Source organism: Hemicordylus capensis, chromosome 2 (genome assembly GCF_027244095.1).
Source record: "Hemicordylus capensis ecotype Gifberg chromosome 2, rHemCap1.1.pri, whole genome shotgun sequence".
NCBI lineage: Eukaryota > Metazoa > Chordata > Lepidosauria > Squamata > Cordylidae > Hemicordylus > Hemicordylus capensis.
The window spans coordinates 244506572-244530228 of record NC_069658.1 but is presented as its reverse complement, the minus strand read 5'-3'; the positions used below and the strand labels follow the sequence as shown (position 1 = coordinate 244530228).

Below are 23657 nucleotides of genomic sequence, written 5' to 3'. Positions count from 1 at the left end.
GAAAGAAATGCCTCAGAGTGCCTGGTCCACCACATTTTTGCTGGAGGCCACAAAGAGCCCCTGGCATGTGGTGGCACCAGAGTACATATAGGCATCATCGACGTGCATGTGTGTGCATATTTAGTGTGTGTGTACTGCCAGCTAGAAGCAGGGAAAGCGAAGAGGGCTCTGCAAAAATTAATGGGATAAGAACATAACATAAGAACAGCCCTGATAGATCAAGCCCAAGGCCCCTCTAGTCCAGCATTCTGTTTCGCACAGTGGCCCACCAGATGCTGCTGGAAGCCACAGGCAGGAGTTCAGGGCATGTCCTCTCTCCTGCTGTTACTCCGCTGCAACTGCTACTCAGAGGCATCCTGCTTTTGAGGCTGGAGGTGGCCTTTAGCCCTCCAACTAGTAGCCCATGATTGACCTATCCTCCATGAAGTTATCCAAACCCCTCCTAAAGCAATCCAGGTTGTTGGATCTCACCACATCTTGTGGCAGAGAATTCCACAAGTTGATTATGTGTCGTGTCAAAAAGTACTTCCATTTGTTGGTCCCAAATTTCCTGGCAATCAATTTCAACATGGGATGACCCCTGGTTCTAGTGTTATGGGAGAGGGAGAAGAATTTCTCTCTATCCACTTTGTCCACACCATGCATGATTTTATAGACCTCTATCATGTCTCCCTGGAGTCTTTTTTCTGAACTAAAAAGCCCCAGGTGTTGTAGGCTTGCCTTGTAAGGAATGTGCTCTAGGCCCCTGATCATCTTGGTTGCCCTCTTCTGCACCTTTTCCAGTTCTACAATGCCATTTTTTTAGATGTGGTGACCAGAGCTGTACGCAGTACTCCAAGTGTGGTCGCACCATATTTTTGTATAAGGGCATTGTAATATTCGCCGTTTTATTTTCAATCCCCTTCCTAATGATCCCTAGGATAGAATTGGCCTTTTTTTAAAGCTGCCGCACATTGAGTCGATACTTTCAGCGAGCTGTCCACCACGGCCCCAAGATCCCTCTCCTGGTCAGTCACCGACAGCTCAGATCCCATCAGCGAATGGGATCATCGCCGACAGTTCAGATCCCATCCAGTTGGGGGTTTTCATCCCAATGTGCATCACTTTCCACTTGCCAACATTAAAACTGCATTTGCCACTTTTACGCTCTTGCCTGCCCCCCTTGGAGAAGCACGAGGCTTCTCTCGACCTGATTGGTCGAGGGGCCCGTGCAGGGGGCGGGGCTTCAGCTCTGCATCCTGCTCCGGGCCCGGGAGAGCTCAGTTCACTCTCGGCAGGCACCCACCCTCCCTTCCCTAGGTACAGTCTGGGTTATCGGGTGGTCGCCGTTTGGGGCCGAGCAGGAATTTTTTGGGCGTTCACTTGATTGGCCAGTAGTGCGCGCCTTTTTTCGCCTGCTCCTGACTGTACTAGCCCGTAGTTAGTTAGTTAATCTTGGTCACAATTTGGCAGGTGCAGTGCAGTTGGGAAAAATATGATCAGGCTGGTGGACACCTTCGGGTAAGCGTTTGGCTATGGGTTGGGAAGGGCAACTCCCTAGAGACTGCACGGCTCAGGGATATCTGCCCTTGGTCGACCTACCCTGGCAGGCTAAGCCCCGAGGAATCGCTGAACGGCTACCTTGGGGTGATGCTAGCCAGGGGCCCGGCACTAGGCCAGCTAGGATAGGCAGCCCTGGATTTGGAACATTTGGGGTTGCCTGGAGCCAAGGTGTATCGCCCTATGCCATAGGTTAGGCATGCCCTGGTGGCGCATGCCTATAGTACTGCACTGCCAATTGGGAAGCCATCCCTGCTCTACAAGTTCTTGTTAAAGTTAAATAAATTGTGGCCCAATTTACACCAATACCTTGTGTCTCGTGTCTTCTTGGGTGTCGGGCAATGTCACCAACTCTGCCAGTTTGGGGAGATCCTTTTGGAGCTCCTCACATGGTGGCCATCCCTCTTCCCAGGTGTTTACTCAACCCAGGGCTCTCCAGCCCTTTTGGACTACAACTCCCATCAGCCCCTGCCACACTGGCCAATTGTAAGAGATGATGAGAGTTGTAGGCAACATCTGCAGGTGGCCCAAGTGGTACAGGCATGGTCCAATCCATGACTTGGTATTTGGTAGGCAAACCACATCTATATATGTAAGTGGACGGGAGATATTTTAAAGCCATGGTAGTGGCCCTCTGCTGAGGGAGTGAGACAAGCAAATCACAATTCACCATAACCACCAGCAATTGGACAGGCAGCAGGTATTAGAGTTCAATATGAGAAAAAGGGCTCAACAGACTGATTTGGAAATATGGCCTGAAAAGAGAAGCAGATCTGTGGAGGAACCATGTTGATTCTGAGGAGGAAAGGAAAGGAAAGGCTTCTTATAGAAGTTTTGATGCCTGGCAACTGCAGACTGACAGGTGGACAACATCCCATCTTGAGAAAGTGCCATTCATTGGCCCGTTTTAGACTGTTGAGGTGAATGATGGGTTGTGGCATGTGCTGAGTAGCAACCTGTCCTGCCTGGGATCGTCTTCAGCTTTAGAGAAGCTGCCTCCTCAGTGTGGGAAATGGTGGTGAAACCCTTGGAGCTCCTGAGGAGGAGCCAGACACGCTCTAGTACTGTATATCGGTCAGTCCTCTTTTTTTGTGAATAGAAAAGTTCAGATTTGCAGTCGTGGCACTACAATTCCCTCCACTCGGGCATTCCCACTGCAGGAATGGCATCCAGCAATGGCCAGTGGGGGAGTTGGAATGGGCGGGGGCATTCTTCCACAGTGCAGGAGTAGTCAGGAGCTGACATGAAGCTAGGGGCTGTTCTGCCTCCTGTGCTCCCTCTGTGTCTGGTGAAAGAAGCACGGAGCAGACACACGCAGGCGAAGGCAGAATGGGCCAGGCTGTGTTCTGCTACAGATGTCAGAGGAACATAAGAACCTGCCATACTAGGTGGCCAGATTTGGCTTTTAAAAAGCCAAGTTCTGGCTTACGGCCCATTTGACCCACAAATATACCCCTTAGGTTCTGGCAACCTTGCTGCCATATACCGAGTCTGACCATTGGTCCATCTAACTCAATATTGTCTACACAGACTGGTAGCGGTTTCTCCAAGGCTGCAGGCAGGAATCTGTCTCAGCCCTATCTTGGAGAAGCTAGGCAGGAAGTTGCAAGCATGCAGGTGCTCTTCCCAGAGCGGCTCCATCCCCTAATGCAGGCCTGCTCAACCTAGGTCCCCCAGCTGGTTTTGGAATACAAATCCCATAATCCCCAGCCACAGTGGCCAATATCCATGGATTATGGGAGTTGTAGGCCAACATCAGCAGGAGTTGAGCAGCCCTGCCCTAAGGGGGATATCTTACAACAGGGTTTCTTAACCTTGGCCCCCCAGATGTAGTTGGACTACAACTCCCATCATCCTCAGCCACAAAGGCCATGTCTGGGGTTGATGGGAGTTGTAGTCCAACAACATCTGGGGGCCCAAGCTTCAGAAACCCTGTCTTACAATGCTCACCCATGTAGTCTCCCATTCAAATGCAACCAGGGCAGACCCTGCTTAGCAAAGGGGACAAGTCATTTTTGCTACCACAAGACCAGAACTCCACTAGATGCAGCTGCAGGTTTGCAAGAAGAGGACTACTGGCCAAAGCAGCACATCACTCAATATTTGGGTGTGGCTTGGGCCTGAGGTGAACGGGAGTGATGGTAAAGAGTAGAGGCAGTCTCTGTGAAGAGCCCCAAAAGCTTTTGCTTTGTGTACAAGAAAACTCTCTGGCTGGGAAATGGAGCAATAGGAGCATCTATGGCTGGAGTGCTGTGCTGTGCTGGTGCTGAATTGGTCCAGCTGCCATCCTTTTACTCAGCATAAAGAGACTGAGAGGTGGGTTGAGTATTTGAATATGGATACTGTATTCAAGGAAAGGAATCAACCAAGTACAGACACTCCATGTAGCCTCCCAGCCAGACAGGTTTCTTGCATGAGGAAATTTGATCAGCAGAGTCATCAGGCTATTCATACAGACTGCCTCCCTTTCTACATTTTCCTCCCCTTTCCTTTCAACACAGAATCATTACCTATTAGAAACCTGCAGTTTTCAGTTCTCAACCCACCCATCCCAACCTCTCTGGATCCCTCACCTGACTCAGCTTTGTTCTTGCTCTGAACTACAATGCCCAGAAAGCATTGCAAATCTCAAAGAAATGGCAAACAGCTGTTGCCTTTAGAATGGGGGGTGGAGGTACTTAAGTTACTGCCTGCTCTTTGCCATGGATCTCACAGCTTCTTCTTCAGTACCTCTTCTTCCCTGGGATGGGATCCTGTCAATCTGCCTTCCTTAGGGGAGGGCAGTCAACCGGTCAGTCCTCTTTTTTTGTGTGTGACTTCCTTGTGGGAATTTGGGTAAGTGGAAAAGTGGTGGAATTCCTAACAGGAGAGGCGAAGCAAAGGACTCCCTGCTTGGAGAGGGAGGAATAGAGGCAGGTACATAGCCAGAATCCTCTAGTAGAAGAGCAAGAGGTGGGGGAGCTTGTGCATTTAACATCCTGGGAAGCAGGAGAATCTCTTTGGCGGTGCCTTCTATGATAATGCTCTGTGGAAGCAGCACCCTGGAGACCCAAAACAGAGAGGGGGAAATTACAGTCTCATTTATTCCTTACCTCTGATTTTGGAATTCAGAATGGCCCATACAGTCAACAGGAATGAGGCTAGGTGTCATCTGGTGGGCATTCAATACTTGGCTTGCTATTATCAAATATAACTTCAGACAAAGTCTGTCACCCAAAAGCTCCCAAGTAATCTTAGCACTTGCTGGGTCAGAGGATGGCTCCTCTTTTGGATTAGCAAATGTATTTGAAAGTGGCATGGAGACATTTTAAAGCCCTCTGCTGAGGGTGAGATAAGCCAATCACAATTCACCATAACCACCTGCAATCAGGCAGTCAGCAGGTATTAGAGTTCAAAGTGTGAAAAGGCTCAACAGTCTGATTTGGAAATAGGGCCTGATAGGAGAAGCAGATCTGTGGAGGAACCATGTTGATTCTGAGGAGGAAAGCAAAGGCTTCTTCTTATAGATGTTTTGATGGCTGGCAACTGCAGACTGACAAGTGGACAACATCCCATCTTGAGAAAGTGCCATTGATTGGCCCATTTTGGACTGTTGAGGTGAAAGATAGTTTGTGGCATGTGCTGCTGAGTATCAACCTGTCCTGCCACGGATCATCTTCAGCTTTAGAGAAGCGGCCTCCTCAGTGTGGGAAATGGTGGCCAAACCCTTGGAGCTGCTGAGGAGGGGCCAGTCACCCAGTCAACCAGTCAGTCCTCTTTTGTGTGTGTATGACTAGAAAAGTCCAGGTTTGCAGTGGTGGCACTACAATTGCCTCCGCTCTGGCATTCCCACTGCAGGAGTGCAGGAAATCTGTCCGGCATTGTCCAGTGGGGGAGTTGGAGTGGGCAGGGGCATTCTTCCACAGTGCAGGAGTGGCTAAGAGCTGACATGAAGCTGAGGGCTGTTCTGCATCCTGTGCTCCCTCCACGTCTGATGAAGGAAGCACGCAGCAGCCACACACAGGTGTAGGCAGAATTCTGAGTCTGACCATTGGTCTATCTAGCACAGTATTGTCTACACAGATTGGTAGCAGTTCCTCCAATGTTTCAGGCAGGAACCTCTCTCAGCCCTATCCTGGAGAAGCCAGGCAGGAACTTCCAAGCATGCAGGTGCTCTTCCCAGAGCGGCTCCATCCCCTAATGCAGGCCTGCTCAACCTAGGTCCCCCAGCTGGTTTTGGACTATAACTCCCATAATCCCCAACCACAGTGGCCAATAGCCATGGATTATGGGAGTTGTGGGCCAACATCTGCAGGAGTTGAGCAGCCCTGCCCTAAAGGGGATATCTTACAACAGGGTTTCTTAACCTTGGGCCCCTAGATGTAGTTGGACTACAACTCCCATCATCCTCAGCCACAAAGGCCATGTCTGGGGAGTGATGGGAGTTGTAGTACAACAACATCTGGGGGCCCAAGCTTCAGAAGCCCTGTCTTACAATGCTCACCCATGTAGTCTCCCATTCAAATGCAACCAGGGCAGACCCTGCTTAGCAAAGGGGACAAGTCATTCTTGCTACCACAAGACCAGCTCTCCACCAGATGCAGCTGCAGGTTTGCAAGAAGAGGACTACTGGCCAAGGCGGCACATCACTCAATATTTGGGTGTGGCTTGGGCCTGAGGTGAACGGGAGTGATGGTAAAGAGTAGAGGCAGTCTCTGTGAAGAGCCCCAAAAGCTTTTGCTTTGTGTACAAGAAAACTCTCTGGCTGGGAAATGGAGCAATAGGAGCATCTATGGCTGGAGTGCTGTGCTGTGCTGGTGCTGAATTGGTCCAGCTGCCATCCTTTTACTCAGCATAAAGAGACTGAGAGGTGGGTTGAGTATTTGAATATGGATACTGTATTCAAGGAAAGGAATCAACCAAGTACAGACACTCCATGAAGCCTCCCAGCCAGAGAGGTTTCTTGCATGAGGAAATTTCATCAATGCAAAGCAGAGTCATCAGGCTATTCATACAGACTGCCTCCCTTTCTACATTTTCCTCCCCTTTCCTTTCAACACAGAATCATTACCTATTAGAAACCTGTAGCTTTCAGTTCTCAACCCACCCATCCCAACCTCTCTGGATCCCTCACCTGACTCAGCTTTGTTCTTGCTCTGAACTACAATGCCCAGAAAGCATTGCAAATCTCAAAGAAATGGCAAACAGCTGTTGCCTTTAGAATGGGGGGTGGAGGTACTTAAGTTACTGCCTGCTCTTTGCCATGGATCTCACAGCTTCTTCTTCAGTACCTCTTCTTCCCTGGGATGGGATCCTGTCAATCTGCCTTCCTTAGGGGAGGGCAGTCAACCGGTCAGTCCTCTTTTTTTTGTGTGTGACTTCCTTGTGGGAATTTGGGTAAGTGGAAAAGTGGTGGAATTCCTAACAGGAGAGGCAAAGCAAAGGACTCCCTGCTTGGAGAGGGAGGAATAGAGGCAGGTACATAGCCAGAATCCTCTAGTAGAAGAGCAAGAGGTGGGGGAGCTTGTGCATTTAACATCCTGGGAAGCAGGAGAATCTCTTTGGCGGTGCCTTCTATGATAATGCTCTGTGGAAGCAGCACCCTGGAGACCCAAAACAGAGAGGGGGAAATTACAGTCTCATTTATTCCTTACCTCTGATTTTGGAATTCAGAATGGCCCATACAGTCAACAGGAATGAGGCTAGGTGTCATCTGGTGGGCATTCAATACTTGGCTTGCTATTATCAAATATAACTTCAGACAAAGTCTGTCACCCAAAAACTCCCAAGTAATCTTAGCACTTGCTGGGTCAGAGGATGTCTCCTCTTTTGGATTAGCAAATGTATTTGAAAGTGGCATGGAGACATTTTAAAGCCCTCTGCTGAGGGTGAGATAAGCCAATCACAATTCACCATAACCACCTGCAATCAGGCAGTCAGCAGGTATTAGAGTTCAAAGTGTGAAAAGGCTCAACAGTCTGATTTGGAAATAGGGCCTGATAGGAGAAGCAGATCTGTGGAGAAACCATGTTGATTCTGAGGAAGAAAGGAAAGGCTTCTTCTTATAGAAGTTTTTGATGGCTGGCAACAGCAGACTGGCAGGTGGACAACATCCCATCTTGAGAAAGTGCCGTTCATTGGCCCATTCTAGACTGCTGAGGAGAATGACGGTTTGTGGCATGTGCTGCTGAGTATCAACCTGTCCTGCCACGGATCATCTTCAGCTTTAGAGAAGCGGCCTCCTCAGTGTGGGAAATGGTGGCCAAACCCTTGGAGCTGCTGAGGAGGGGCCAGACACCCAGTCAACCAGTCAGTCCTCTTTTGTGTGTGTGTGTGACTAGAAAAGTCCAGGTTTGCAGTGGTGGCACTACAATTGCCTCCGCTCTGGCATTCCCACTGCAGGAGTGCAGGAAATCTGTCCGGCATTGTCCAGTGGGGGAGTTGGAGTGGGCGGGGGCATTCTTCCACAGTGCAGGAGTGGCTAAGAGCTGACATGAAGCTGAGGGCTGTTCTGCATCCTGTGCTCCCTCCACGTCTGATGAAGGAAGCACGCAGCAGCCACACACAGGTGTAGGCAGAATTCTGAGTCTGACCATTGGTCTATCTAGCACAGTATTGTCTACACAGATTAGTAGCAGTTCCTCCAATGTTTCAGGCAGGAACCTCTCTCAGCCCTATCCTGGAGAAGCCAGGCAGGAACTTCCAAGCATGCAGGTGCTCTTCCCAGAGCAGTTCCATCCTCTAATGCAGGCCTGCTCAACCTAGGTCCCCCAGCTGGTTTTGGACTATAACTCCCATAATCCCCAACCACAGTGGCCAATAGCCATGGATTATGGGAGTTGTGGGCCAACATCTGCAGGAGTTGAGCAGCCCTGCCCTAAGGGGGATATCTTACAACAGGGTTTCTTAACCTTGGCCCCCCAGATGTAGTTGGACTACAACTCCCATCATCCTCAGCCACAAAGGCCATGTCTGGGGGATGATGGGAGTTGTAGTCCAACAACATCTGGGGGCCCAACTTTCAGAAGCCCTGTCTTACAATGCTCACCCATGTAGTCTCCCATTCAAATGCAACCAGGGCAGACCCTGCTTAGCAAAGGGGACAAGTCATTCTTGCTACCACAAGACCAGCTCTCCACCAGATGCAGCTGTGGCTTTGCAAGAAGAGGACTACAGGCCAAGACGGCACATCCCTCAGTATTTGGGTGTGGCTTGGGCTTGAGGTGAACGGGAGTGATGGTAAAGAGTAGAGGCAGTCTCTGTGAATAGCCCCAAATGCTTCTGCTTGCATGCAAGAAAACTCTCTGGATGGGCAAGTGGAGCATAGGAGCATCTATGGCTGGAGTGCTGTGCTGGTGCTGAATTGGTCCAGTTGCCATCCTCTCACTCAGCATGAAGAGCCTGCGAGGTGATGGTTTGGATGCTTGGGCTGGAGTAGGTGCTGATTGCACTGCCTGCCTGCCTAGTCTGGATAGTCTTTCTCTGTGTGCTTGTCTCCCCCAGCCTGGCCAGGCTGATCCAGGGTCCCTGCTGGGTGCACTGCCTGGCTGATTTCCCTATGGCAGGGAAGGCGTTAGGGCAGCTGGTTCTCCCTTCAGTGGCTGTCCCACCTCCAGAGTGAAGTTTAGTGCTGGCAAAGCGGTTGCTGAGGGGGGCTGAGAATGGTCAGAGGTCCTTCGGCCACCCACTCTAGGCTTGGGCCTATTGGGGGACTATGTGGTGGTGATGCCCTGTGCTGGAAATTCTCTGTGGTGAGAGAATCCCTTTCTCATTATAGCAGAGTGCACAGAGGCACAACAGAGCGGAGATTTAGTTAAGCATGCGTGTGTGCTGAGAGTAAAGTAACTTGGAGCCAATTCATAGTTTCAAATCAATATAAAAGGCATTTATTAAGGAACTCCATTCTAGATAGATAGATTAGAGATCCTAACTCCTCACTTTCCTATCTAGCTGGATGCAGATGGATTCTGCATCCTCTCTGCACATATGGTGCAGGGAGAGAGGCTTGCCATGTTGCAAGGTAGAAGGCAGGAAGGGAAGAGAGAGGAAGGAAGTTGAATCCCTAAGAGTAGCAATCTACATTTCAAAGGGATAGCATCAGAGCAGTGGAGAAGGGATGACCAATGTCTTGACTCTCTAGCCCTCTGAATTACTAGTCTGTCCACTGTCTGAGGCAAAGAGACAGCGCAAAGTCCTTTAACTTCCAACACCCTGAACGCTTTCCAGGGTGACAGGCAATGTGAGGGCGGGGATTCCCTGGGCGTCCCTGCAGGCCCATGGCTGCCCCAGTCAGCTCCCAAGCTATATTAAAAAGAAAGAATATATCTGTTTTCAGGGGAGCTCTTTTAGTTCACCAGTATATTCTTACTGAGACCCTTACGTATAGCCACGCCTCTGAGATTCTCTGCAGCTCTGGCTAAGGAATTTTTTACTTTAAGTCATTTTGTATTTTTCTGCCATAGGGGACACATTAGATTCTCAGACGTTACATTGCTTAGTCATAAGGATTCAGTACAAAAACCTTCCACGTGTAGGCTTACACGTTTTGAGAAAACTGATAGCTACTGAGCTCTTGAGGACACTCTTACACCAGAGAAATCCCCTTTCCACTCTCTCATTTTCTCAAGTTCAAAACCAACTCTGAGAGTTGGAACAAAAGAACATTTTTATACAATTACTACAGACAGCTTGTGTCAGAGGCTTTTAGGTTTTAAATACACTCAAAAATACTTAGTAGCTTACAAAAATAGGTTGTCTTAAGCTTCAGTTTCAAGTTGCATTTAGGCATGCTGAAAGGTTTACAGAGTCTTTTGCAATGCCTTGGGTGGCTTCGGCGTAGGCTACTGTATCTGATTTTAATTACATTGCCGGCAAATAATAATAGAACAGTATTGGGAATATGCAAAGTACACACAAAAAGAAATATAGGTTTCTAATACAAAATCTGACTAAAACTGTTCCCTTTGCTGAATCCTCTTTTCCTGGAAAACTCACCCAACACCTGATGAGAATCAAGCTTCCTGCAATCCATTCATTCAAGGATTCTCAATTTTTCCTTGAGAAACCTCCATGCTGGCTTTGACCATGAGGGAGCAAAAACTCCAGGCCCCTCAATAAGCTTTTCCAAACTTGCTTCTCCAGCACAGACCATCCTTTCTCTTCCCAGAATTCCAGCAACTGCCCTCTAGGTTCCACCCACCTGGTGTACTGTTTGGCTGCCCTAGAGTTCACCAGCCTGTCAGTCGAGACAAGGGTTCACTACCTGTTAACTCTTCAGAGGGAGAGGAGGCTGATCACTACAGCTTGTTGAAAACAAGCTCCAGCTTAATAATGCTGGTGCTATTGTATCTGTAATATCGGATTTGTTTAGGATTTCTAAAAATGATTCATGGCTCTCCTATTGGATCACAATTGCTTTCCTATACTCATTCTCTTCCATTCCAGCTTTCCCATGAAGACCTAGAGCACACTAGCCTGGACCACTCTTCTTCATCCTGGAGCCTCCTAGTCTGAAGCTATTATTTCAGGTGACCTATGGAGGATCTAAGCCCCACTGGCTCCCCATCAGGAGAAGGGTTGGAAGAAACAGGAGACACACCTCATGACTTCCAGTCAGGGAGTTGGGAGGAACGCCCGCAAAGCAGACCAAGAGAACAGGATGGACAGGAACACAATGAGAGACAGGATCAGATCAAGGAAGCCCAAAGGGAAGAGTTCCTGGAGGGAACGGAGGGACTGCACATGCTCACAGAAGACTCAGGCCAGCTGAAGGCTAAAGCATTGCTGCCCTCCATGGAGTCAGAGACAGAAGCCTGCCAGCCTCCCCCACTGATGCCGGAGGGGGCAGCACTCTGCAATGAGCCTCCAGCTCTCTTGGCTACATCCAAGCAAGACACTAAAGCCTGCCAATCCAAGAGACAAAGGGCCGTGCAGTCCCTTTCTGGACAGCAAACACTTCACAGAGAAGAGAAAAAATATAAATGCTCAGTGTGTGGCGAAACATTCAGGTGGTACTCACACCTTAGAAGACATGAAATAATGCACAGAGGAAAGAAGCCATATCGCTGCTTGCAGTGTGGAAAGCGGTTTTCTCATATTAGGCACCTTAATTCCCATGAAAGAACCCACACAAGGGAGAAGCCATATAAGTGTTCACAGTGTGGGAAACGCTTCAGGTGGAAAATTGATCTCACTAGACACCAAAGAATCCACACAGGAGAGACACCATATACATGCTTGCAGTGTGGAAAGAACTTCAGGTGGGAAACTACTTTTACTAGACATCAAAGAAGCCACCAAGGAATGAAACCATATAAATGCTTGCAGTGTGGAAAAAGCTTCACTCGGAAACAGAATCTTACTGGACATCAAAGAAGCCACACAGGGGAGAAACCATATACATGCTTGCAGTGTGGAAAAAGCTTCACTCAGAAACATCTTCTTACTATACATCAAAGAAGCCACACAGGGGAGAAGCCGTATACATGCTTGCAGTGTGGAAAAAGCTTCACTCAGAAACAGCATCTTACTCAACATCAAAGAGGCCACACAGGGGAGAAACCATATACATGCTTGCAGTGTGGAAAAAGCTTTACTCGGAAAAATCATCTTGCAAGACATCAAAAAACCCACAAAGTGAAGAAACCATAATCCTGCTTGGAGGGTTGAGAGACACACCAACCCTTCATACACATGAAAGAAACTATCAAAGAGAGACATTGTCCAAATGCTTGCACTGCAGTGAGTGCATTGGTGATGAATTGAGCCTTTCAAAAGTTTTTACTCTAAGTATTTTTGTTTTAACAGAAATGTATACAATTGAGCCTTAATGAACACAAGAGAACACACAGGAAACTGTTTCACTACCTGGAGTGTGGAAAGAACCTCGGTCTCAGCACAGGATTCATTTCACATCAAGGCTTCCACACAGGGGCAAATCTTCAGTCTGTTTTCTCCAATACAATTTTAAGATTAGGTAGGAATGTACTTTGAGCATCTTGCATTTCTGAGGCTTGAAAGGTTCAGGATCTGCAGCACAGCCTTTTTAGTCATGGCTCAGTGAGGAACTCCATGGTCTTTTAGAGTTTTGTGGTGGATTTAACCGTGCCTTTTAGTGTGCCGGGTTCAATGTTTTGACTTAAAAGGGAGAGAAATGTGATAAGTGAAGCTTTTTCCATTGATGGAGTAATTGCAGCTACCATTTTTTGAGAGCTCTGGGCTTTCGATCATTAATCAGATTGTAGTGAAGACTTTTCTGACAACTGGCCAATTCTACATCTGATCATATCCTCAATTCGGTATCCTGGAAAATGTTACTTCATTGTGAATCCACAAAGCCTGAAGAGAAGTTGGAAACACTTTCCCTCCAGAACTCAGCTGCAGTGGCACAGAAATGTTTGCTCTTTTAAAGATGTTTCTCATATCAGTATTTGATCTGAATGAATTGCTTGCAAATGAAGTTAGATGCATTTTTCTCAGTCTGTATTAAAGTTCTCCTTGTAACAATCCTGTTTCCTAACGTTGCCAGCAAGATTTAATCTGAGCATGGTGGGCATCACTCTTCCAGGTGTTTACCCAACCCAGGAGTCTCCAGCCCTTTTAGACTATAATTCCCATCAGCCCCTGCCACCGTGGCCAATAGTAAGAAATGATGGGATTTATAGACAACATCTGCAGGTGCTACCAAGTGGTACAGCCCTGGCCCAATCCATGACTTGGCATTCTGGTGACAAAAAAATTTCTCTGAGCATATGCAGAGTTCAGACCTCCTCACGTGTACATGCTTGGTTTATGCATGCTGCATTTGCATATTCTGGAAAACAGTGAGGGACAATGTCTCTCTGAAAATATGCAGAGTTCAGATCTCCTCAGACGAATTAGCATAAACCTCTTCCAAGGGAAGACTTAAAGAGGAAGTTAAGGAGGTCTTTAAGGAAACCCACAAGCCCCCACCCTCCAAACCAGTAGAAAACTCTCTGGCTGGGAAATGGAGAGGAGGAGCAGCTACGGCTAGAGAGCTACTTGCTGGTGCTGAATGGGTCCAGCTGCCATCCGCTCACTCAGCGTGAAGAGACTCCCAGTTGGCCTGGATGCTTGGGCTGGAGTAGGTGCTGATTGCACAGCCCACCTGCCTGCCCACCCTGTCTGGATAGCCTCCCTCTGTGTGCCTGTCTCCCCACTCCCGGCCAGGCTGAGCCAGGGGTCCTTGGGTGGACTGCCCGGCTGATTTCCCTGTGGCAGGGAAGGGGTTAAGGCAGCTGATGCCCCCTTCAGTAGCGGCCTCACAAGACAGTGGAGTCGAGCATTGGCAAAGCGCTCTGATGATAGGGGTGTGCAGAAAACCAGCTTGGCCTGTTTGGTTCAAATTCAAACCAGCTTCAAACCAGGGTGGGTAGGTTTGGTTTTCGTTCTGCTTGAAACCCCCCCACCCCCATCGTGTTTTGAATTTGAACCGGTTCTAAAAGGTTCTACATAGGGTAGAATCAGAACTTGAACTGGCCCACTACTCCTTATGTAGAGCACCGAGGGGCACAAAACAAGGATGTGTGGTAGCCATCCAGGGGTGCCTACCACCCACCAAACCCCAAAGCAATCAGACATTTCTATGATATTTAATGGATTTTTGAAGTAACCCCCCCCCAATGTTTGCATTTCTCCCATGGGGAATAATGGAGATTTGAGGCAGCCCCAAGCCAGTCGTTTTCATGGTCTTTCCCCAGGAATTTATTTCGTTACTGTCCTTTAAACAAGTCTATTCTCTATCAGAGTCGCTTCTCTGGTCTGTGTCTGTCTATATGTATGGAAAGATCTTCATAGGGATTCATTGAGAGAACTCATACAGCCACCAAGATTATTTGTGTTTGGACTTGCTGCTGTATGAGTTCTCTCAATGAATCCCTATGAAGACCTTTCCATATATATACACAGAGCAGAGAAGCGACTCTGATAGGGAATTAACATAGACTTGTTAAAAGGACAGTAACTAAATAAATGCGGAGGAGGGGGACCAGGAACCCCACCGGCATGGGGCTGCCTGGGGGGAGTTGTGACACAACCCACTGTGCCTCCAGAGCCACTTGGGGAGGCCCTGGCCCTGGAGCCTCTTCTCTTCATGTGCAATGCATGAATTTTGCCTGTGGGGAAGGAAATGTCTCAGAGTGTCTGGTCCACCACATCTTTGCTGGAGGCACACAGGGCCCCAGGCACTTGTGGCACCAGAGCACACATAGACATCATCCGTGTGCATCTGTCTTTGCGTTTGGGGTGTGTGTGTGGGTGTGTTGCTATCTAGAAGTGGGGAAAGAGAAGGAGGCTCTGAAAAAATTAAAGGGAAAGGAAAGTCCAGCTCAGAGGCGGGTCAGTGGAGGCCACACACGACGTGGTGTGGCAGGAGTCCACTTACTTATCATGGCTGGTGCATGCACGTCTAGTGTGTGTGTGTCAGCAGAACCAAACTGGAGAGGGGAAAGGGGGGCACACTTAAACCTCCATGCGCACACACACACACAGCCAACACTTCTATCTACACAAGCACATATTTACACACACTGAAATATTTACAAATATACATTGGGGCAGTCCCACTGCCCTCCCCTGCAAGTCAACTATGTACAACAGCAAGCAACACAACACTTTTAAAAACTAACATACTAACAAATCTACATTTTTACAGGCCCTGCCCCGCCCCACAACCGCTGCCCCCCCCAGTCACTTATTTCTACATTCAGAAATTTACATATTTACAAATCTACATATTTACACATCTACACAATGCCACATTGGCACAAACCACCTTGTGTCTGTACATGCACCCATGGCCCCACCAAGTGCTGTGGTCGGGTTGAACCAGGGGCAAGTTCAGCATCGGGTTACGCCAGTGGAGTGCGTGTATCCAGTTGCCAAGTCACAGCACTAGCAGGCATGCTGCAACATGGCATGGCTGAAGGAAAAAGGGCGGAGGGTAGGGATAAGTAGAAGCTGCTGCCGGGCAGGTGACTGGCACCATGGGTCAACCATGGGCCACTCACTCGCCCAGCTCAATCTCCAGATCAGGGTAGCCCAGCAGGGGGAGGTTAACCTTGAGGAAAACCAGCTGCTCAACCAAGCCAGAGTCCAACCGGGACCAAGAGGATATTACCATATCGCCATCACGTGAAAACACCCGCTCACTCTGGCTGCTGGTTGGCAGGCAGGAGAGGGCATGCGCAGCAACCACCGCCAGGTCCGGCCAGACTTGGCAGTGGGTTGGCCAGAACTGCATGCTGTCCATCTCGGGGTCTTCCTCCACAGGCTCCTCCAAGTACTGGGCAACACATTGCGCAGCACTGGAGGGCCTGCTAGGCCGAGCCTCCTGCCAAGGCACACCCGCTTGAACCACTAGGCTGGTTTAGTGGGAGCAACTACCTGTTGTGTTGGCACCACTGCCTGGGATGCTGTGCCACCAGTCTGGGAAGAAGAAGGGGTGGGAGCTGAAGGGTCGCCCACACTGCTGCTGCTGGGTGTGGGTCTCACATGCTCGGGGGAGGGGCATCATCACCATCCTCCTGGTCTCTGCCAGTCCTAATGACCTCCTCTTCCCTAACTCTATCGACCTGGAGATCCCTCCACCTGGGCAGGTCATCCTCTTGAATGACATTGCCCTTGATGGTTGGGTCACAGAGACAAGCCAGGATGTACTTCTCCATGTCACACAACTCATCAACCAACCTATCGACGACCCCATCCCTTAGCTTTCCAGCCAGAGCACACCCCTCTGGCATGGTCAGCGAAGTCCAGTGTTCACCCATCAGCTTCTCCAGGAGGAGAGCCACGGGCAGGGACTGGCTCAGAGGAGTGGTGTCACAACACAAACCACATAAAAGTGCCAAAACCATCTTGGACATGAGCTTCCACAGGGCATTGGATAGGTTTCACATGCCCAAGGACCCGTTCCTCACCAGGTCATCGAGGAAGATGGAGTTCCACCGGGTATCTATATCTGTGTGGATGAGATGTTGTGGAAGCCCATGGACACACTTCTGTGTGGATGTTTGCATACTCCAACACTGACTCTATTGTTGCCATTATGTTGGAGCCATTGTCTGTCACAATGAAGCCCTGGGTGAGGTGTGGCAACCCACCTATCCACTCCTCAATTTGGCGGACAAGCACGGATGCCACATCCTCCTTGGTGTGCTTGACATCCAAGGTCTCCAAGTGCAAGATGGCCCACATGAGCCGAAATGCTGTGTGGGACGTGCTGGAGCCAGAGGCAGCACCTGAGGTTCCTCTCTCTCCAGACCACACCACAGGGCAGTGAGGGCCAGGAAAGCAGCGTGCATCCCACTCACACTGTTCCACAGATCAGTGGTGAAATGCACGCTGGTGCCAGCTGGTGCTGCATGCAGCATGACTGACACGAGCTCTCTGCACCACTTGTACAAGGAGGGGACCACGTTACGGCTGAACCTGGTCCTTAAGGGGATGGTGTAGATAGGCGCTAGCAGCTGGAGTATCCGGCAGTAGCCACAGTTCTCAACCACCTGAAAAGGCTGGTCGTCAGTGGCCATCATCTCCCCTATGAGGCAGGTGAGGAGACGTGGGTCCAGGTGACTGGGGTGCTTCTTCCCCGATGACTGCGTTCACCGCATGACTTGCAGCGTGCCTGCTTCATGGAAGCTGGCACACTGCCCTTCTCAGTGCTATCCACAGGCACATGAGGCGCACTGGTGCTGCCAGCATAGTCAAGGAGATCTGGATGATGCCGTCACATGTGTCGCCACATGGAGGTCATCTGCAGATGCTTAGCCTCCTTGCCCCGACTCACCTGTACCTTTCAGTGGATGCAGAAAGCAGCACTTTGGGCATCTTGAGGGACCTCAAAATGCCGCCAAACATCACTGCTCTGGGTGGCCTCCAATGCCCTTGATGTTGTCTTGGGCCGCTTGGGTGACAGCAGACCAAGGGGGCCTGCTGGCGCTGACCCACCGCCATCACCCCCCAGCCACCCTGTGTGGAAGAAGGACCCGGCCTCACTGGAGAAGCATCTGCCCCCCTCCAACTCAACAGCAAACCCTTCCCCCTCAGATCCAGACTGGGAGGACCCAGCACTAGACTCTGCCATGACCTGGGAATCATCGGGGGGGGGGGCACAGAGTGGTGAGAGGACCATTGGTGGGTCTGAAAGAGGGAAATAACATCTGGCTGCACTGCCAGCCATCAAACCCCTGCCCTCCACCCCCACGATGGAAGTAGCTTCTCTGGCAGGAGAGTCCCCTGCACTACTAGGCTCTGCACAGGGTGGGAAAACTGATGGCGCACCACCTGAAGAACCTGCCGTTCAAAGCATTTTCAAAAACCAGGTATCCAATATCCACTGGATTAGCACACTCTCTATGCTTGTGGATACTTCCAAAGGAGTCTAGGAGATTAGCGAGACAAGACTGACCTTTGAAGAGGCCATGTCTGCATGAGGCATTGCCTTTATTAACACCCCAAAACATGCAGCTGTGCTCACTTAAGGGGCACAGCTCCCTAGGCAAGCTCCTACAAACACAAAGGAGCAGAATGGTTCCTCAGGGTGTAATTCATATGGAAATCAGTATGCAAGTGCTCAAAAAGAAAGCCTCCTAATGGCAGCACTGAGTAGTGGCTACACAGATACTTCCGTTAACCAGACTAGATGGTCTGAGGACTTCTAGGGATACTATCTTCCAGGAAAGGAATCAACCAGTACAGACACTCCATGAGGTCACCCAGCTAGAGAGGATTCTTGCATGAGGAAGTGTGATCAATGCAAAGCAGAGTCATTTCAGGCTATTCACACAGACTGTCTACATTTTTCTCCCCTTTCCCTTCCACACAGGAAGACTACCTATTAGAAAACTGAAGGTTTCAGCTTTTCACCCTCCCCTCCCCTCCCCTCCCCTCCCCTCCCCTCCCCTCCGGATCCCTCACCTGTCTGAGCTTTGTTCTTGCTCTGAACTACAATGCACAGAAAGCATTGCAAATCTCAAAGAAATGGCAAACAGCTGTCTCCTTTTAACCTGTGCAAAGTATGGGGGGGGGGAAGGTATTTAAGTCACTGTCTGCTCTTTGCCACAGATTTCCCATCTTCTTCCTTCGTGCTTCTTCTTGCATGAGACTGGATCCTGCCAATCTGCCTTTCTTAGCTCTGTGGAAGTTTGGGTAAGTGAAAAAGTGGTGGAGCTCCTAAGAAGAGAGGCAAAGCAAAGGACTCCCTGCTTGGAGAGGAAGGAATAGTGGCAGATACATAGCCAGAATCCTTTAGTGGAAGAGCAAGAGGTGAGGGAAGCTTGTGCCCTTCTGATGATTTAACATCCTGGGAAGCAGGAGAATCCCTTTGGTGGTGCCTTCTATGATAAAGCTCTGTGGAAGCAGCACCCTGGAACCCCAAAAGGGAGAGAGAAAGAGTTGCAGTCTCATTATTGAGTCCTTACCTCTGATTTTGGAATTCAGAATGGCCCATACAGGCTTCCTGGAGAATGTCAGCAGGAATGAGGCTAGGTGTCATCTGGTGGACATTCAATACTTGGCTTGCTATTACCAAATATAACATTAGACAAAATCTATGACCCAGAACTCCTGATTAATCTTAGCACTTTCTGGGTCAGAGGATGGCTCTTCTTCTGGATTAGCAAATGGAACCTCCTGGTTCAGGGAGGAAATGCCTCTGAAGAGCAGTTGTCGGCAACGGGAAGGGAGAGGAGAGAGGGACGGAAGTCCTGCATTTGGACTCTCTGGCTAGTGAGCAGGGGTGTTCTGAGCTTGGACTCCCTTTGTTCTGATCTAGCAGGCCTCTTCTGGGGTTCTCCAGGGTTCCCATGGCCAGCCTAGTATACCTTCATCCAGGCTGCTGCATCATGGAAGGGCTGCTCTCCTCCTAATACTCCATGTTGATACAGCTGACCTTACAAAAGAGACTGCTAGATCCCCTTCATTAGTCAGATGCAGAAGCCCCTTAATGGAGGCTGAGATGTGTGAATTTGTAAATGGCTGCATTTGCATGTAACTGGGGACCTGAGTTGCAGGGATTTGTGGTTTCCTTACCACTGCAACCAAACACCTGCAACTAACGTTCCATCCATTTTTGGACCCGAGTTTGGTCTTGGGAGGAGACTCCAGATTCAGTCCTCAATTTGTAGAGAGTTTCAGTCTCCAAACGCAGGATCCATGAAGTTCCCTTTCAATCTGAACGCAGCATTGCAGGCTGCATTCGGCTGCACTGGAGTTAAAGGAGGTATCTGGCTGGTTCTTTGAGCTCCTTATCTGCATAGTCATTTGAAAACTCATATTCTGTGTTGATCACAGCAACCTGGGTTCCATCAAAATTCCAGCACCCACTTTTTGACAGGGCTTGTCTACTCCCAGTTCACTGCCCCCATCAGCCTGATAATTCCTCTTCTTCATCTCAATACAATACTAAGAACCCTATATTATTTGACAAGGCCCCAAAGAAAGGAATCTTCCAGTCTCCACATACATTCAAAGACCTACAAAACCCCCAACAATTTGTCTGCTGCCTTATGTCTGCATTCTCTATTTGACTTTATGGTGCAAGACTGTACCTGCATTTCTTGCGGGAGGCTCCTTTCTTCTAGCAAAGTTAGCCCAGGTTTGGTCTCTTTCCTAGACCCTTTTCATAGCACACAGCAAAATGTTAGATTTTTCCATTCAGTTCAGTTTCCAGTCCATTGTTCCCTTTTATCAGTATGAGCTTCCATAGTCCAGCATAGTCCAAAAATTTAGCCCAGAGTAACAGCCAGTCCCCGCTCCTCTCTGGAGTCTCGGTGACTGTACATTCTCCCTGTCGTCTGAACTGGGACAGGAGAGTGGCGGGGGAAGCAGAGTGGAACCACAGTGCCTGACACATGAATGTAACCAATATCATTCAACTCCACCACACCTTCCTGGTCCTGCCTCTGCTGTTGGTCCCAGAACTGCTGCTTCATTGGGGTTTTCTCATAGTTCCTTATTCCAGTACCCCTTGGCTGGGAATGAACTCTCTCTCTCTCTCTCTCTCTCTCTCTCTCTCTCTCTCTCTCTCTCTCTCCTTAAGACAAGGTTTCCAATCCTCTATGAAAATTGCTCCCCCTGTGTTTCAACAGCAGCTTGAGCCAGAAGAAAGAGAAGCATTTCTTGGCATTCCACTTAGGAGCTGGAAAAGTCTCATCTTGTACAACTTCCCTGGGTCAGTTTCAGTTAAAGGTACAGGAGCAGAGGCTGATAAAGAAGTTGGCAAGCCTGGCTGCCTCTGAATGTGTTTAGAAATGTTACAGCTCTCTCGGTCACTAAATGGGGAAACATGCTCTATGGAACTCATGGAAAGAGCTCACACAAAAGGAAAATGAGGGCAATTATCTATTAATGCAAGAGGAAAGGAATTCCTGTGCATTTTTTCTAATATGTTTGTGTCTTCTATTAAATTATTATTATTTATTTCTTATTATTTACATTTGATATCCCACTCTTCATCCAAGGAGCCCAAGTATCATGGCTGAATTGGGATTTGAACTCTGGTCCCCCAGTCCTAGTCCAGCACTTTAACCACTAGACCACGCTGGCTCAATTTGCCTAGCTGAATGCTACTGTTTCTTACTGTAAATTGCCAAGGCTCTTGAGAATTGCTATGTGGCGAAATGTGCCCATTAACTGACTAAAGAAAGACAACCTGCTGTCCAAGGAACTGAAATCAATGGGATACATTTGTTTTAGTAAAAGTGGGTCGTGTGAAAAGCAGTTCTAAAATTGAATGTAGAGACCCCAAACCTGGAGATGGGGAAGGAGAGGCAAAAAGAAAGACATCTCACTGGATCATGCATGCCACCCGCAAGAGATCCTTTTTGGCAGAGAGACATGAGGTGAGCCTCTGGAGGACCCTCCCCAAATCCAGAATATGAGACTAGGATGGAGATAGGCCATCTCTCTGTTCCTGCCCAGGAAGCTAGCTCTCTTTAAGTACATATTGATACCTGCATATATTTAGTAATCCACTGACCTTTGGTTTAAAATGAGAGTTAAGCTTCTTTATACTTTCACTCTTGTCACCTAGTGAATGTGTGCCGATGGTCAGACAGATCAGACAAATGGTTTTGACTTGATAAGCAGTAGAATGTCCAGGGCTTATGTAACACATTACAGCCTTTATCTCAGAGCAGCTCATGCGAGGGAGAAAATGCTGAATCATCCCTGGCAAGCTGCCTGGCTGGGCTTCTCATAAAACTAATCTATATTTCCGGTAGAATTAAAATGCTGCTGCCACCACTGCTCTTATCAACAGAACCTGAATCTCCCTGGGCTTGGGGTGGAATCCTAGGGGAAATTCTCTTTATTTAGCTATTGGATAAGTACAAAAACATTCCATATGTAGGCCTAGATGTGATGAGAAAACTTATAGCTGCTGCACGATTGAAGATGCTTTTGCATCAGAGAAATCCCCTTTCCACTTTCCCTTTTTTGAGTTAAAAACTAACTCTGAGAGGCTTGTAAAAAGAAAAGTTTTAAATACACTCAAAAACACTTAGTAGGTAACAAAAAAGGTTGTCTTAGGGTTCATTTTCAGGTTGCATTTAAAAGTAAAGTGTTCCGTCAAGTCGATCTTGACTCCTTGTGCCCAGAGAGCCATGTGATTTTCTTTGGTAGAATACAGGAGGTGTTTACCATTGCCGCCTATTGGAGCTCAATTGCTTCCCTTTATTCATTCTCTCTTCCATTCCAGGTTTCCCAGGAAGACCCACAGCACACTAGCCTGGACCATTCTTCTTTATCCTGGAGCTTCCTAGAGTGTGAAGCAAGTTTTGTCAGGTGACCTATGGATGACCAAAGCCCCACTGGCTCCCCATCAGGAGAGGGGTCAGAAGAAACAGGAGACGTCCCTCATGACTTCCAGGCAGGGAGTTGGGAGGAATCCCCGCCAAGGAGACCAAGCAAACAGGCTGGACAGGAACACAATGAGGGACAGGATCAGACCCAGGAAGCCCAAAGGGAGGAGTTCCGGGAGGGAATGGAAAAAACCCACACAAGGGAGAAGCCATATAAGTGTTCACACTGTGGGAAACGCTTCAGGTGCAAAATTAGTCTTACTAGACATCAAAGAATCCAAAGAGGGGAGAAACCATATACATGCTTACAGTGTGGAAAATGCCTCAAATGGGAAATTGATCTCACTAGACATCAAAGAATCCTCACAGGAGAAAAACCAAATGCATGCTTGCAGTGTGGGAAATGCTTCATGTGGAAAACAGATCTTACTCGACATCAAAGAACCCACACAGGGGAGAAACCATATACATGCTTGCAGTGTGGAAAAAGCTTTGCTCAGAAACCTAATCTTACAAGACATCAAAGAACCCACAAAGCGAAGAAACCATAGACATGAAGAAACCATAGACACAGACCCAACGGTGGAGAGAGTTTCTGTCACTAATAAACCCATCATGGACATCAAAGAGAGATATTATACAAATGCTTGCACCGCAGTTAGTGCGTTGGTGATGAACTGAGCCTTAATGAACACACATAGGAGAGGAAACTACATGCCTATGTGCAGTGTAGAAACTGCTTTGGTCTTGGCACAGGCTTCATTTCACATCAAATATTTCACACACGGGCAAACTTTCAGTCTGTTTGTCCCAATACAATTTCAAGATTTAAGATGGAATGTACTTTGAGCAACCTGCATTTCTGAGGTTTGGAAAGTTCAGGATCTGTAACAGAATCTTTTTAGTCACGGTTCAATGAGGAACTCATTGGTCTTTTAAAGTGTTGTGGTGGTTCAATATTTTCAAATGTTCTGATTAAAAGGGGGGAGAAATGTGATAAGTGAAGCTTTTTCCATTGATGGAGAAATTGCAGCTACCATCTCCTGAGAGATCTGGATTTTCTGGCATTAATCAGATTGTAGTGAAGGCTTTTCTGACAATTGGCTCATTCTACATCTGATCATATCCTCAATTGTGTATCCTGGAAAATGCAACTTCAATGTGAATCCACGAAGCATGAAGAGAAGTTGGAAACACTTTCCCTCTAGAATTCAGCTGCACTGGCAGAGAAATGCCTGCTCCTTTTTAGATGTTTTTCATATCAGTATTTGAATGAATTTGTTCTGCTTGCAAATAAAGTAAGATGCATTTTTCTCAGTC

At 48.3% G+C, this 23657-nt stretch overlaps 2 protein-coding genes across 5 annotated transcripts in view; both read left to right on the top strand.

Moving 5' to 3' along the window:
* LOC128343912 (zinc finger protein 420-like) overlaps positions 1 to 13023 on the top strand; it is a 24983-nt gene extending 11960 nt beyond the window's left edge. The window contains exon 3 of the mRNA XM_053293343.1: positions 11052 to 13023. Coding sequence (XP_053149318.1) covers positions 11052 to 12168 — 1117 coding nt within the window. The 3' untranslated portion in view covers positions 12169 to 13023. The remainder of the gene's footprint in view (positions 1 to 11051) is intronic.
* Positions 6721 to 23657, top strand: LOC128348103 (zinc finger protein 2-like). Of its 4 annotated transcripts, none has more exons than XM_053303661.1 (2): positions 6721 to 6870; positions 22235 to 23657. In XM_053303661.1, the coding sequence occupies exon 2, from the start codon at positions 22328 to 22330 to the stop codon at positions 22886 to 22888; it is 561 nt and encodes a 186-aa protein (XP_053159636.1). In that variant the 5' UTR covers positions 6721 to 6870; positions 22235 to 22327; the 3' UTR covers positions 22889 to 23657. The 4 variants fall into 4 exon arrangements, with proteins under 4 accessions (XP_053159636.1, XP_053159638.1, XP_053159637.1 ...); XM_053303663.1 differs by having other exon boundaries at positions 6721 to 6915; XM_053303662.1 differs by lacking the exon at positions 6721 to 6870 and adding an exon at positions 18601 to 18684.

Coding starts and splice junctions, on each gene's coding strand:
- LOC128348103 (XM_053303661.1), top strand. CDS start 22,328: ATGGATGACCAAAGCCCCACTGGCTCCCCATCAGGAGAGGGGTCAGAA.